The 13,175-nt window shown below is 56.1% G+C and overlaps 1 protein-coding gene across 6 annotated transcripts in view; it reads right to left on the bottom strand.

The window, feature by feature from the left end:
• Positions 1-426: 426 nt before the first annotated feature.
• AKNA (AT-hook transcription factor) overlaps positions 427-13,175 on the bottom strand; it is a 55,029-nt gene continuing 42,280 nt past the window's right edge. For 5 of the 6 annotated variants that reach the window (XM_047828990.1, XM_047828991.1, XM_047828989.1 and 2 more), the window contains exons 16-22: positions 10,839-11,015; positions 10,162-10,277; positions 9,381-9,527; positions 8,066-8,161; positions 6,611-6,727; positions 6,133-6,331; positions 427-1,621 (exon numbers count right to left, since the gene is read on the bottom strand). In XM_047828990.1, coding sequence (XP_047684946.1) covers positions 1,357-1,621; positions 6,133-6,331; positions 6,611-6,727; positions 8,066-8,161; positions 9,381-9,527; positions 10,162-10,277; positions 10,839-11,015 — 1,117 coding nt within the window. In that variant the 3' untranslated portion in view covers positions 427-1,356. The remainder of the gene's footprint in view (positions 1,622-6,132; positions 6,332-6,610; positions 6,728-8,065; positions 8,162-9,380; positions 9,528-10,161; positions 10,278-10,838; positions 11,016-13,175) is intronic. The other variant, XM_047828993.1, reaches the window with a different exon arrangement.

Raw genomic sequence — 13,175 nt, 5'->3', positions numbered from 1 at the left:
AGTTCGAGCCCCGCGTCGGGCTCTGGGCTGATGGCTCAGAGCCTGGAGCCTGTTTCCGATTCTGTGTCTCCCCCTCTCTCTGCCCCTCCCCCGTTCATGCTCTGTCTCTCCCTGTCCCAAAAATAAATAAACGTTGAAAAAAAAAAAAAAAGGAGCACTGGAAGGAGAGTCTAGCCTTGTGCTTTTGGCACCAGCTGTGTGTCTCTGAAGGGGCTTGGCCAGACAGCCTCTCCAGTCAGAAGGGTGAGTCCAGAGACAGGCACAGGGAGAAGGTATGGAGAAACAGCAGCCACCGGAGGAAGGTGGGCAGAGTCTGGAAAACTGCACCCAACAAGCCCCCTGGGGAAGGGCTCCGCTTGTCATCAAATCCCCCACCCACAGAGTTGGAGTTAAGAAACCACAAGTTGACGACACACACCACGGATGTGGGCAGCTTCGGGAACGTTTTTTTTTTCTTTCTTTTTTTTTTTTTTTCAAAGATCAATATTCATTCTTCTCCATTTGCCCTCATAACGAAAATAGATTTTTAAATGCCTCAAATATACAAATATCACTGATGCATACACATTCCAGAAAAGCTGAGGTACGCACTCTGCTACAAGGTAGGGAGCCAGAGACGGGCTGGCCTCCCGGCCGCAGACCAGGGCCTGGCAGGCAGCTTGGCCACTAGCCCAGTTCCACAGGGATCCCAGGGACAGAGCTGGGGCTCAGGGGATGAGGTACAGAGAGGGACCAAGGTGGACAGCTTCCTGGGCCCTCCCTGGGGGTGTCCCCTTCCCAGCAGGCCCACGGGAAAGTCCTCTCCGGAGAAGCTGGGTGCATGTTATCCTGGGGGCCTGCCGTCTTGACGTTTCGATGGTGTCAAAGTGCCCTACTGATCCCCAGTCACCAGGAGGAAAGTGCACAGCCTGTGTCCTTCCCAGAAACGCCTACGCTGGAGGGGCTGGTCACCGGTGAGGAGACAGGTTTGCACCAGAGACTCTGGCCCTATCCCTTCTCATCTGGCCTGGTAGGTTGGATCTAAGACCAGGAAAACACAGTAAAAAAAAAAAAAAAAATTGTCCATCTGTATATAAAGTACATATTATTAGCCAGAGGTGGGCAGTGCAGGACCAGGAGACTCCCCGAGGCTGCCCCTGGGCAGAAGGTGGCCTCGGTCTCAGCACTTCCTTCAGGGGCCGGTCCCCCCAGAGTTCCTTCTCTTCATGCCCAGGCCAACACCCCAGGGCCAGGAGGCCTCTGGGGAGGGGTCGCCGGGGCCCGCGGGAGTGGCTCCAGCCGACTCCCGCCCTGGGGGACAGCAGCAGGCCGCTGGCCCACCTGCCCCCCATCTGTGTCTGAGTCTCCAGGGTGAACTCAGAAGAGGCAGGAGCCCCTGAGGCTGCGGGCCTGGCGCAGGTCGGCTGACAGGGAGCGGCTCATGTGCTTGGTGGTGCAGCGGATGCTCTCAGCAGCCTGGACGGCTCGATTCAGGGCCTTGTTGAGCTCCTCCAGGTCCTCCAGGTCCAGCTGGATGGAGTGCCGGTGCCCCCGCGCCGGCCGGGAGGAGGCAGAGGGGGGCCACTCAGTGGCGGCTGGCTGGGGCGAGGAAGCTGAGGTAGGTCCCGGAGGCGCGTAGTACCTGAGGAGAGAGGGCCCGGCGTTCGTTAACCACGGACAGGGCCGGGCAGAGCACCGGGTTCGGAGTCAACCCCATGCCAGGCCCTCCAGCTGAGTCCACGGCCCCTGCTCTCTGGGTCTCAGTCTTCACCTCTCAAATGGGAATAATAAACACCTACTTTGAGGGATGAAGGATGATAAACAGGAGTGCCCGACCTGGAACAGCGTCTCGAAAATGGTTGGTTCAGGGGGCGCCCGGGTGGCTCAGCCGGTTCAGCGTCCCGACTTCGGCTGAAGTCATGACCTCACGGTTTGTGAGTTCGAGCCACGCATCGGGCTCACTGCTGTCAGCACAGAGCTCGCTTCAGATCCTGTCTCCCTCTCTCTCTGTCCCTCCCCCACTCAATCTCTCTCTCTCTCTCTCTCAGAAAGAAATGAATACTTAAGAAAAATGGTGCAGGGGTGCCTGGGCGGCTCAGTCAGTTAAGCAACCAACCGACTCTCGATCTCAGCTCAGATCTCGATCTCCCGGTCATGGGATGGAGCCCGACGTTGGGCTCTGTGCTGACAGCGTGGAGCCTGCTTGGGATTCTCTCTCCCTCTCTCTCTACCCCTCCCCCACTCACACTCGCTCTTTCTCTCTCTTGCTCTCTCTCAAAATAAACTTAAAAAAAAATGGTTAGTTCGATCTACCTATTCACTTCGTATTTATTGATCTTACAGTATGTGCCAGCCCTGCGGTTACACTGGTGAATGAGTAACATGGACCCCACTGCCTTCTTGGGGCTTCTCATCTCAGAGCCAGATCCCAGGGAGACTAGGATCACCCCCAGGCTCTGTAGCAACCCCCCTTCATCAGACAGGTAACGTGTGGTCCCATTTGCCAAGCGTGGAGCAGCAGAGACACGTGATAATAATTAGGGTTCTGTAGGAGGCAGAGGGTCTTGTTCCACTCATCCAGGGAGCAGGTGGAAACGTGTCCTTCCCAGCCTGGCCCTGCAGGAACGTGGGGCTTCCTGTAAAGTGCTGGGAGCCATGTGATGGAGCACGGACTTCTCCAGGTAGTGAGCGCAGCACACAGCCAGGCTCCCCAGTCCGGCGACGGGCGGGAAGAGGGGGTGGCCCCTGTGTTGTGGAATCAAGCGTGTGGAGGAGACAGGGAGACAGAGAAAGGTTTTGCCCAAATGCAGCAGGGACAAGTAGAGGAGGAGTTGGCCAGAGTCTGTCACTGGCGTCTTGCTTGACACACTGTAAACTCTGGCCTCCTTCCTGACCTTCCACTTCTTCGGACCCACGTTATCGTACAGCGTGCAGGAGAAAAGGGCTCTGCTAGGACTGGAACACATATCTCTCCGAAGAAGACACACAGACGCACAATAAGCACACGAAAAGATGCTCAGCGTCATTAGCCACCAGGGAAACGCAAATAAAAACCATGTGAGATGCCACGTCAGGCGTTTGGCCAGCGCTGGATGACTCAAGTCAAAAGGATGCTGGCCAGGAGGCGGAGAAATCAGAAGCCTCATAAGCTGCTGGTGGGGACGTAAAATGGCACCACCACTTTGGAAAACGGTCTGGTGGCACCTAGCCCCGAGCTGGCATTGCATGCTGGGTACCGTGTGCCGGGCTTGGAGATACACGTTTTCTTGACCAGCACATATCTTACTTGTTCGGTGGGTACCACTATGCTTATGTTACGGACGAGCAAAGAGAAGTTCAGAGAAGCTAGGTGAGGCAGGAAGCCTGCCCCCAAATCCCAGCCATTCCGTGCGGATTCCCCTTTCAGGGGCTCTGTTCCCCCACCTAAAAGAGCCACCTTTAGCTACCTCCCGGGAGAGATCTGATAGGAAAATTCAGGTCGAAAGCTCTGGACGCTGCCTGGCCACTCTAAGTGCTTGTGTACACGTCCGCTCAGAGTCAGAGCGCTGGAAGGGGCGGTGCTGGACTCACACCCAGAGCTAATTAGCACCCAGTAGATGCCAGTACATATCATCTGAACCGAACCAATAGGCTTCTTGAATCCAATTCCTTCCCCCGGGGACTATCAGGTGTAATTACTGGGTTTACACACACCCCTACCGTTTAATAATTTGATGACCAGCTAGCTTGGCCCGAAAGTCACATCCCAAACACCCTCTAAGGCAGAAGCTGCAACTGTCCCTCACCTTTGTTTTGGCCCAAAACAAAACCAAAAAACCTTCTTGGCTAGAAAGACTTTGGCGCAGGGCTATAAGGCACTTGGCCAGCAGGTGGCAGCACAGCCCCATAAACTTTCTAAAGGGCACCCTGTCATTGAGCATGCTCAGTCTTGCTGATGGCAGATGGAGAAACTTGAGGGCATCATCAGCCCAAACTCTAGCAGCATTTGAAATGCTATGCTTCCTGGCCAACTTCTATGTATTGTGGGCTTTCTGTGCATTAGTTCATGTAATCCTTACCACAACCCATTTCACAGAGGAAAGAACTGAGGCACAGAGGAGCAAAGTGACCCAGCTAAGGTTGTAGGCTACCGCCGGCCAGGTCTGTCGGGCACTACAGCTCAGAACCCTTCCCCTTCCCTATGACCTGTCCAGGCCTGGACACAGCCACCTGGTTAGGTCTGCCCACAGGTCTGAGTCTGGAAGGATATGGGACAGCCTCCGAAGCGGAGAGGCACCCAGAGTTTCATCCTGGGCCAGCCGATTCCAGGCGAAACCTCTCCTGCCCAGGGAGTCGGGGCATAGGCAGGCATCTCCTGCCGCAGGCCTGAGCATGCAGCACGGCCTCGCATAGCCGACGGAGCAGAATACTCCTGGAGTCGGCTGAGGGCGGCAAGAAAGCATCGCGTAGGCCAGAGTCCTTATGGGGACGGGGGCTGGGCGGCACCCTACACCTGTGCTCCCGCCGAGCGCCAGCCCCCACAGCGACCCTGGCCTCTTGCTGCGCACGACACAGGATGCTGATGGCGTGCCACTGAAGGAGGCTCCCGCCCAACTCGTTTTATACGGAGGGGCACTGAGGCACGGAACTAGCCTGTGACAGTCAGGACAAGAAGACAAGTCTCCTAATTTCAGGGTCCAGGGTTTTTCTCCCCCTGCACAATCCTGTCCTGTGGCAGCCACCTTTATGCATCTTTCTTCTTTGCCGATGACCATGCTGCACAGTGGCACTCCCCATGGTGACGACAACGCTGCCCCCCACGACAAATTCCACAAACGTCTCACGTGCGTCTGGCCACGTGCCTCACTTCACCCTCACACAACTAACTGTACATGGTCGAGACTACTACCCCATTTAACAGATGGGAAAATGGAGGCTCAGAGAGGAAGTAGCTTTACCAAGGCCACGGCGCCAGTAGGTGGCTGACGGAGATCTAGCAGAGCTTGGACTCTAAACGCAGAACCACTTCTGCCTCAACTGCCGTGTATTTTCTCTCTTGGCAGAGGCCATATCCAAACAGAAACAAGGCAAGTCTGAGAAACGAGCACAGCCAAGAGCCAAGAGGGGCCTAAGGACACATGACGACTGAGTGTATGTGGCATTCTGGACAGGATCCCAGACCAGAAAAAGACCTTCAGGTAAACACTGAAGAAACCCATGGGGCACTTGGGTGGCTCAGTCAACTGAGTGACTGACTTTGGCCCAGGTCATGGTCTCATGGTTCATGAGTTTGAGCCTTACATCGGGCTTGTTGCTGTCAGCATGGAACCCGCTTTAGATCCTCTGTCCCCCTCTGCCCCTTCCCCACCTGTGCTCCCTCTCAAACATAAAAATAAGCCTATAAAAAAACTGAAGACACCTAAATAATCTATGGGCTTCAGTTAATAATAATGTATTCATATTGGTTCACTAACTGTGCAAAAGTATCACGTTCAAGTAAGATGTTAGTGACAGGGGAAACTGTGTGTGTGTGTGTGTGCGTGTGCATGTGTGTGGGGCGGTTATATGAGAACTCTCTTTACTGTCTGCTCTATTTCTCTCTGCATCTAAAACTGTTCTGAAAAGTAAAGCATGGGGCACCTGGGTGGCTCAGGCAATTGAACATCCAACTCTGAATTTTGGCTCGGGTCCTGATCTCCCAATTTGCAAGTTTGAGCCCCGTAATTCTCTCTCTCTCCTTCTCTCTCTGCTCCTCCCTGTAGCCCCCTCAAAATGAGTAAATAAACCTAAAAAAAAATAAAGGCTATTGACAAGCAGTGGGTGTGCATTACTTACTTGCTGGAAAGACCCACAGGAAATGGGGACGGGTTAGGGTTCTAGAGCTAGACTCCCATGAGCTTTCCCTGTGAGCTCCTCGGGGGCAGGGCCCTCTGTCAGGCTCCACTGCGGGGCACCCCGTCCCCGCCCAGGCCAAGCACTCTCCCTGGTGTGCAGGGAGCATTCAGGGTTTGTTGAGTGACTGCACGAGTGTTCTGCTTGTTCTGCACGTTATACACTGGGGCGAAACACAGGAGTGAGTGACGCCCGGGTTCTCAGCAGCCGGACACAGATGTGAACGCGAATTGGGAAGTGAGTCAAACAGAGGCTGGGAAGGTGGGAAAGGGAGGTTCTTACACAGCGGCCGACGGGTAAGGCACGATGGGCACTGAGGAGACGTAGGCAAAGGCGGGAGGGGCCGGTGCTGGGGGCACAGCAGGCAGATACCACAGTCCGGGGGGCGGCCGGGCCGGCGACCCTGCCTGCTTGCTCCGTCGTGGGGGGCTGGAGGCTGAGCGTGAGTGTGCATTCCTCCTTGGGGTGGCACTTTCTGTCCCTGCAAGGGGGGGGGGGCGCCAGAGAGGTCAGTCTGATTGCCTGGGAAGCTCTAGAACAGGCAGAACAGGGGGCCACCCACCTCTGCCCTGTTAGAGCTGGACACTGGGCTGGCCATGCTGGCAGTGCCTCGCTTCGGGAAACAAATCCTGTGCCTGGTTTGCTCTGCCCCAGACTGGGAGAGCAGCCGCCCGAGCTAAACACCCCCTGGGGCCCCCGAACTCCCAAAAAGGAGAGCTGGGTGTCTGGCTGGGAGAAGAGAGTGAGCGTCTGTCCCTACCAGAGGTGGCTGAGTCTGGGCCATCCGTCTTTGGGGGCGTCCCGACTTGACCACACAGGGGACATCGCAGGGTATCAGTGGGAACCGGTCCCAGTGGGTCCCTGGTGACAGTACCACCTACAAGAGGAGGAAGAGGGGTCAGGAGAGGATTACGTCAGGATCAACAGGCCTGGAGCCCCCAAGCAGACCTCCGCCAACAAGACATCACTCCCCCATTTTACAGACTGGAAAACTGAGGCTCCAAAAGGTTGAATGATATGCCAAAGTGTCAGAGTAAGAAATCGGCGGTGCTCTGTCTGAGCCCAAGCCTGGGCTCTCCCAAATGCAGCCCCTGAGCCTATATTCATTCCTCCACACTGAGGCCCATTCTCCATGTGGGAGTGGCCCACGATGGCCCCTCAGGCACCAGGGGTTCAGTAGAGGCCTAAGGGAGCAGGAAGAGAGTGGACAACCTGGTCCTCTTCCCACGCACATCCTCAACACCTCACCTGGAAGTCCTCTCACCCCCCTGGCTGAGTTATAGGCTCCCCAGCCCCACCCTGTGCTCAGATCACTGTTTCGTCATTGCTTAGCTGCGAGGTCCTTGGGGACAGGGCCCAGGGCCCAGTATGGGCAGGTGCTGAATGAATGAATGAATGAATGAACAAATAGAGATGGTTGTTGAGACTTGAGCAAAGGCAAAGAAACATAATGGTGAAGAGCCAGGGTTCTGGAGCCACAAAGTCCTGGGTTCAAATCCTGGCTCTACCACTAGTGAGCTGTGTGCTCTTGGGCAAGTTATTTAACCTCTATGAGCCTCAGTTTCCTCACCTGTAAAATAGGCGTAATAATAAAATGGGCAAAACCCGTTTCATAGGGTTGTGAAGATTCATGTTTGTAAAACCCTTAGCATGATGGGCTGTTTATAGTGGGGGCTTAATCAATGACAGCTCCATTGTTATCATCATCATTGCTTGAAAGGGCTTTAGGGACCATCTCCAATCCTTTCATTACAGTTGTGAAGTCTGAGGCTCAGAGAAGTCAAGGAACTTGCCTAAGATCACACAGCAAGTCAGTAGCAAAACTGGGACTAGAACCCAGTATCCATATTCTCTGGCCACTGCTGTCCCCACGACTCTTCCCTGTTGGGTGTGGTGGAAGGAGGCAGAGGGGAAGGCAGATTGAGGGGAGATGGGACATAATCATCACCACCTGGCCCCACCCCTCTTATCAGGAACTTAAGCCATGCCCAATGTTAACCCATGTCATAGTCAAGGATGGCTTCAGGCAGCAGTACCTGGCGCAACAGGTGTGAAAGCACGACCCCCTGGGAGGGCTGAGAAGTCCCCCCAAACCCTCCCTTGTCGTACCTTGACCCGCCACCGAGCTCGGGCAGGCCCACGTCCTGCACCCTCTCCTACAGGGACAAGCCACAGCCTCTGTGCACTGACCACCTCTCCAGGTACCACCCCTCACCTGAGTCCTGGGTCCTAGCAGGTCGGCAGTGGGGACAGGAGATTGTGCCACCGCCTCTTGGGACAGTCTTGGGGGTGGGAACGTGGTACTCCTGGCCTAGGGAAGAAACCAGACAGTCAGCTCTTTGCATGTTTGGAGAACTGGGGAGGATTGGGGACTACCTGTCTCCTCTTGCTGACATCCAGAAGCAATCAACAAACCCAAGCTCATTTAGACCGGCAGGCAGCCCACCAGGAAGCATGATGAGCAGTGACAAAGACACTACTCCCCCAGATCCCCGCTTGCTGGGTGGGACTGGAATGGCCTGGGCATAGGGCCGGCTGTGTTCTCCCCGTGCTCCGAGAGGCTGTGAGATGGGGACAGTCACACACGGACTTCATAGGCTTACTGGAAGGACTGAGTGGGGCCGTGTCCATGAGGTGCCCTGCCGGCACCTGGCAGGTGTAACGTGTTCAAGGTTATCAGAAAGGTGGACAGATGCTCGGGTCTTCACCTAGACCTGTCCTCTCCTGCTTTGTCCTTCCCGGAGTCTCAAATGGGACGTTCAGAATGTTGCCTGACTGCTTATCTTTTTTCTCCCCTGTGCCACGCAGGGGTTCCACTTCCTATTCTGTATGTGTTGCCTTGGGCCACGCCCCCACCCCTCCACGGACTGGCAGCCGCTCCCAAGTCTAACTGCTCGGCTCTGTCTGCTCTATCGGGGTAGACACGCATCTCTCATTTCCTGCCTTGTCTCCTGCACTCAGCCATATGGATCCGAGGTTAACTGCCCTCCCTCCCAGGGTGGTAGGGATGAGAGCCATGTGTATAATTTACTTAGTATAATTTACACGCTTACTATAACTGCTTGTTACTGTCTGCTAAGCGGGCGGATTCATGAAAGCTGGAGCCATATCCGCATCTGTTTTAATGCGAAGCACCCTGAAATCCTACTATGTGTCATCTGAAGGCCTACTGTGTGCTGGGCACCTAGTTCATGGGACCCTGTGGCACCCTGGAGGATCAGAGCTGAGGGTAGGCCAAGGGTAACGGATTTGGCACCCACTCTGCAAACAGCAGGGGTGTTTCATAAACCTCTTTATGACTGACCGGCTAACAGGCCTTCCCCAGAACCAAGCGTGGGCTCTCACGCAGGGGAGGCATCAGAAACTGCTGGATGAACGAACGAACACGCCAAGGTTCAGAGAGGCGGTATGCCCTGGTGCCTCCCATATCACGGAATTCGCCGAAAATGACGTCAACAGCCCGTGGTGAAATGGGGAAGGCATCATGACAGAGCAGTCCTCCCTGGGGGCTGGGCCACCCCCCGGCCCACCTGTGTACTGGCCCCGGAAGGTGACCCTGTCTGGCCTCTTGGTGCCGCCCGCTCTTTTCATTCCATCCCGAGCTGCCTGCGCACTGTTCTCAGAGGTCCGGCTCTTCTCAGAGAACAGCTGGGGGGAGGTGGGCTCGGATCCGGAACCTGAGGTGGAAAAAGAGGAGCGTCAAAGGGGGTGGGGGGCCCACACGGCTCAGGGAGTGGGCGGATGAGAAGTTCAGGCTCTGGGGCAGAGCGTGGGTTTTAATCCTTGGTAGTATCAGCCGACACACGTGGAAACCTGACCTCGTGCTAAGCGCTGGTCTAGACTGGCCGCGTCCGCGGTACACGCACCCTCGCAGCCATCCCAGGAGGCCGGTCCTATTATTGCTGCACAATTAGCTGTCCCTCTAACCACACAGAGCAGGTAAACAACCTGGCCAAGGTCACCTGGCTGGGAAGGGGTGAGGTGGGCTGAACCCTTCTCCTCCTCCTCCAGGCGATTCTCCTGCACTTTGGTGTTTATACCTGCAGAGTGTGGGTAAATGTGACCCACCTTGCAGTGAAGACTGACGTCAGATACACACAATGCCCTGACAGAAACCCTGGCACGTCGTAGGCGCGTGACATACAGTGGCCGACACTGGAAGCAGTCTTCAGGGCCCTGCCGCGCCAAAACGGACGCACAAAACCTCCTCCAAGTTTCTTCCCAGGCTGTGGCGCTGGTCCCTGGCCACTGAGCTAACCCGCCCAGAAATCTGCAGGCTCCAGCAGTCAGGGCTGGCAGGTGGTCACTTACTCAGGGACAGCTGGGGCACCTCCCGAGGCACCGAGGAAGACCTGGCTCGCCGCCTTCCTGCGGGGTCAGCTTGCTCTGCACCTGCAGGCTCACCAGACAGTCTCTCTGTGGATTTGCTAGCAAAGAGGAGACACAGATGATGTCGCTGGAGGAGGTTTGATGTGGCCCTTAAAGATGGTCGGCAAGAAAGCCAACCCAGGGAAAGGCTTATAGCAGAGGAGGAAAGCAGGAAAGTCAAAACCAAAGACTCTGGGAGTCAGACCCCCAGAAAGCGGCTCTGAGTCTCTCTGACCCTCAGTTTCCCCATCCGTCAAGTGGGGACAATGACAGCAATTACCTCAGAGAGTTATGGGAAGAATTAGTGAGATGATGTCCGTAAAAACCTGAACCTCGGTGCCCTCCCATAGAAACACTTGGAAACACCCAGCTGATTTTAGAAGTTATCCTCAGTGAATTGCTAAGGGGTGAGCGGGCGGACATCCTGGAAATATTTAGCTCTTCACTTGGGTGATGAGTTCAGGTTACGCAGTAGATATTATTTTATGCATCAAATGTTACACAGGAAAAAGGTGTAAGAGTCGGAGAGGGGTGTGAGTTCACATGTCTGGAGAGACCCAGGGGCAGCCAAGTCTGCCACGCCACTGGAGCACAAGGGCAGGCGTTTTGGGGTCACCCACCTGCCATAGTGGGAGCCCCAGGCGGCTGAGGAATCCGTTGGCCGGGCCCGGGCCCGGGCGGGGCGGTTGAAGGTGGAGGCCGGGCACACCAGGCTGCCCTGGGGTGGCTGATGCAGGCTGTCCTCCAGCCGCAGGCGGAGCAGAGACACCTCCTCTTGTAGCTCTCGGATGGCCTGGCTGGGGTGGGGGGAGGGGACAGAAACAAAGAGCGGATGTGCAAGGTGCGGAGCCCCAGCCACCCGCACGCACAGCGCCGCCTGGATGCCCAGGTCTCGTCCCTTTGCGCCAGGCACGGGCCCAACTCTGCTGTCCACGGATTCTGGAACTTCCTTGTGTGTCCACTTTTCTTGCTGCCCATCTCGACACCTCTGAGCTCGTGCCCCTGCACGTTGGGTGCGCAAAGCACAACTTCGAGGGTTATCTCGCCTAACAGGCAGGGTCTCTGAGTAGCTGTTCTGAACACCGGGGACTCACTGTCAAGGTGGAGTGGAAGACGCAGAATAAAAAGGGCACGAGCTGAAGGTCCACTTTAGAATCGGAATTCTGACCCCCTTGGGCTGCCCCCCCATCTTCTACCTCTGTCTCTAGAAATGGTAAACTGACAGTCCAGGTCTGGTTTCTTCCCCTCCCTTATTATTCAGCCCATCCTTCCTGGCTCCCCCTAAACATTTTCTACGTGGTCCAAGCCCTGTCTGTCTGCAGTAGCGGAAGATGCTTGTCTGTCTGTCTCCCCAACCAGACAGTGGGCAGGCCTCCCCCCCTCACAATCCCTGAGAACCTCACACCTCATAGATGCTCACGGAATGTTCCTGAACTGGACTCAAGGCCCCAAGAGGGGGCAGAGTGAAGGTGTGCGCGAGCAGAGAGGACAAGGGGACATCACAGTGCTTCCTATCACCGCCTATGAGCAGGCTCCAAGGGCAGGGCCCTATCTGCAAGGCTGCTTGTCATCCCTGGGGAGCCCCCAAATACAGCCCAGCCTCTTACAGGCGAGGTATCTCAGTGAGCCCCCAGCTTCTATGGAGTAAGTCCTGTCTGCATTGCTCTCCAACCAGCCCCTGAATGTCCAGAGTCTCATTCTGAAGCATCACGGCATCGTGTCGCTGGCATTACAGCAACGATCCTTCCCCACAACCCCGACAACCCCATACACGAACCCCCTACACACGGGGCGTCAGAGTCTGGGCTCGGCATGGCCCAGGCTGGTGCAGGCTCTTCATCTACTCCTGGGCGGGGCTCCCCTCAGGGTGACTTCTCGCTTGGTGGCCCGGACTTGTGGGTGAGTGTCTCCAGATGCCACATCCAGCTCTCAGAGTATGCCAGAGGGAGCGGAGACCTCTCTGGTTACGCCCCGGCACCGTGTGCGTCCAGGGCAGCCGGGTCTCCTGGCAACCCCCCCAGGAGACGTTTGTTAGGGTCTCCAAGGCAAAGCGTGAGCATGCTGTTGGCAGGACGGCGGGAGCTCGCGTCACGAGTTAACCCCCGCGTGCACAACTGGGAGGCAACACCGCCTCCGTGTCCCAGGCTGAAGGCGGTCGAGTGAGGGCCTGAGACTTGGAAAACCCACTGGGTGTCTCTTGTCCTCTCTGCTTCCATCAGGATCTCAGTCTTCCTCACTTAAGTTTTTAGTGGCTGAGGGCCAGCTGGCACTCAAAAAGCCCATCTTTTCCCGCAAACGTTTCCCCTCCCGAGTTCCCCATCTCTGTATCAGCGTCCAACTGGCTGGCCGGCCAGAAGTCTGAGTCATTCGAGACCCTTCTCCCTCCCTGAACACCCCCCAAAAGTTAACCAGCTCCCGGGTCCTGTGGGCCCAATGCCCAGACCCAGGTCCTCTGAGTCTCTTCTCCAATGTACCCCCCTTCCCTCCGACTGGCCCCATCCTGTCTGTCCTGGGTGAGGCAGCCCTCCTGGCAATCTTCCCGCCTCGCCTTGTTCTCACCCTGCTAGTGGCCAGAGAGCTCTTTCTAAAATGTGAACCCAACCTCAGCACTCCCGTTTAAACTCCCCTTCATCCGCCCTCAGCTGTGTCTGTATGCATTTGCGAATCTTCAGTGAATCATTTCTCTGAGCAGAGCCAGCATCCAGATGTCTAACTATGGTGTTCGAGGCCCTCCAAGACCTCGAACCCTGTGTCTCCTGGTCTACCTCTCCACTGCTCAACCCCCACCGCCACATTCACACCTCGGGATCCAGCTGAAATGAACCTTTGGCCCTGCAAAGGTGACAGGAGCTCTCTCACCTCCAGGCCTTTGCACCTGCTGTTTTCCCTGCTGGGAACACTGTTCCGTCTCTCTTCCTTCAGGTCTCAGCTGAGATACCACTTCCTCCCAGAAGCCC

This window comes from Prionailurus viverrinus, chromosome D4 (genome assembly GCF_022837055.1).
Source record: "Prionailurus viverrinus isolate Anna chromosome D4, UM_Priviv_1.0, whole genome shotgun sequence".
In the NCBI taxonomy this organism is placed as follows: domain Eukaryota; kingdom Metazoa; phylum Chordata; class Mammalia; order Carnivora; family Felidae; genus Prionailurus; species Prionailurus viverrinus.
This window is presented reverse-complemented; position numbering and strand designations above follow the sequence as displayed.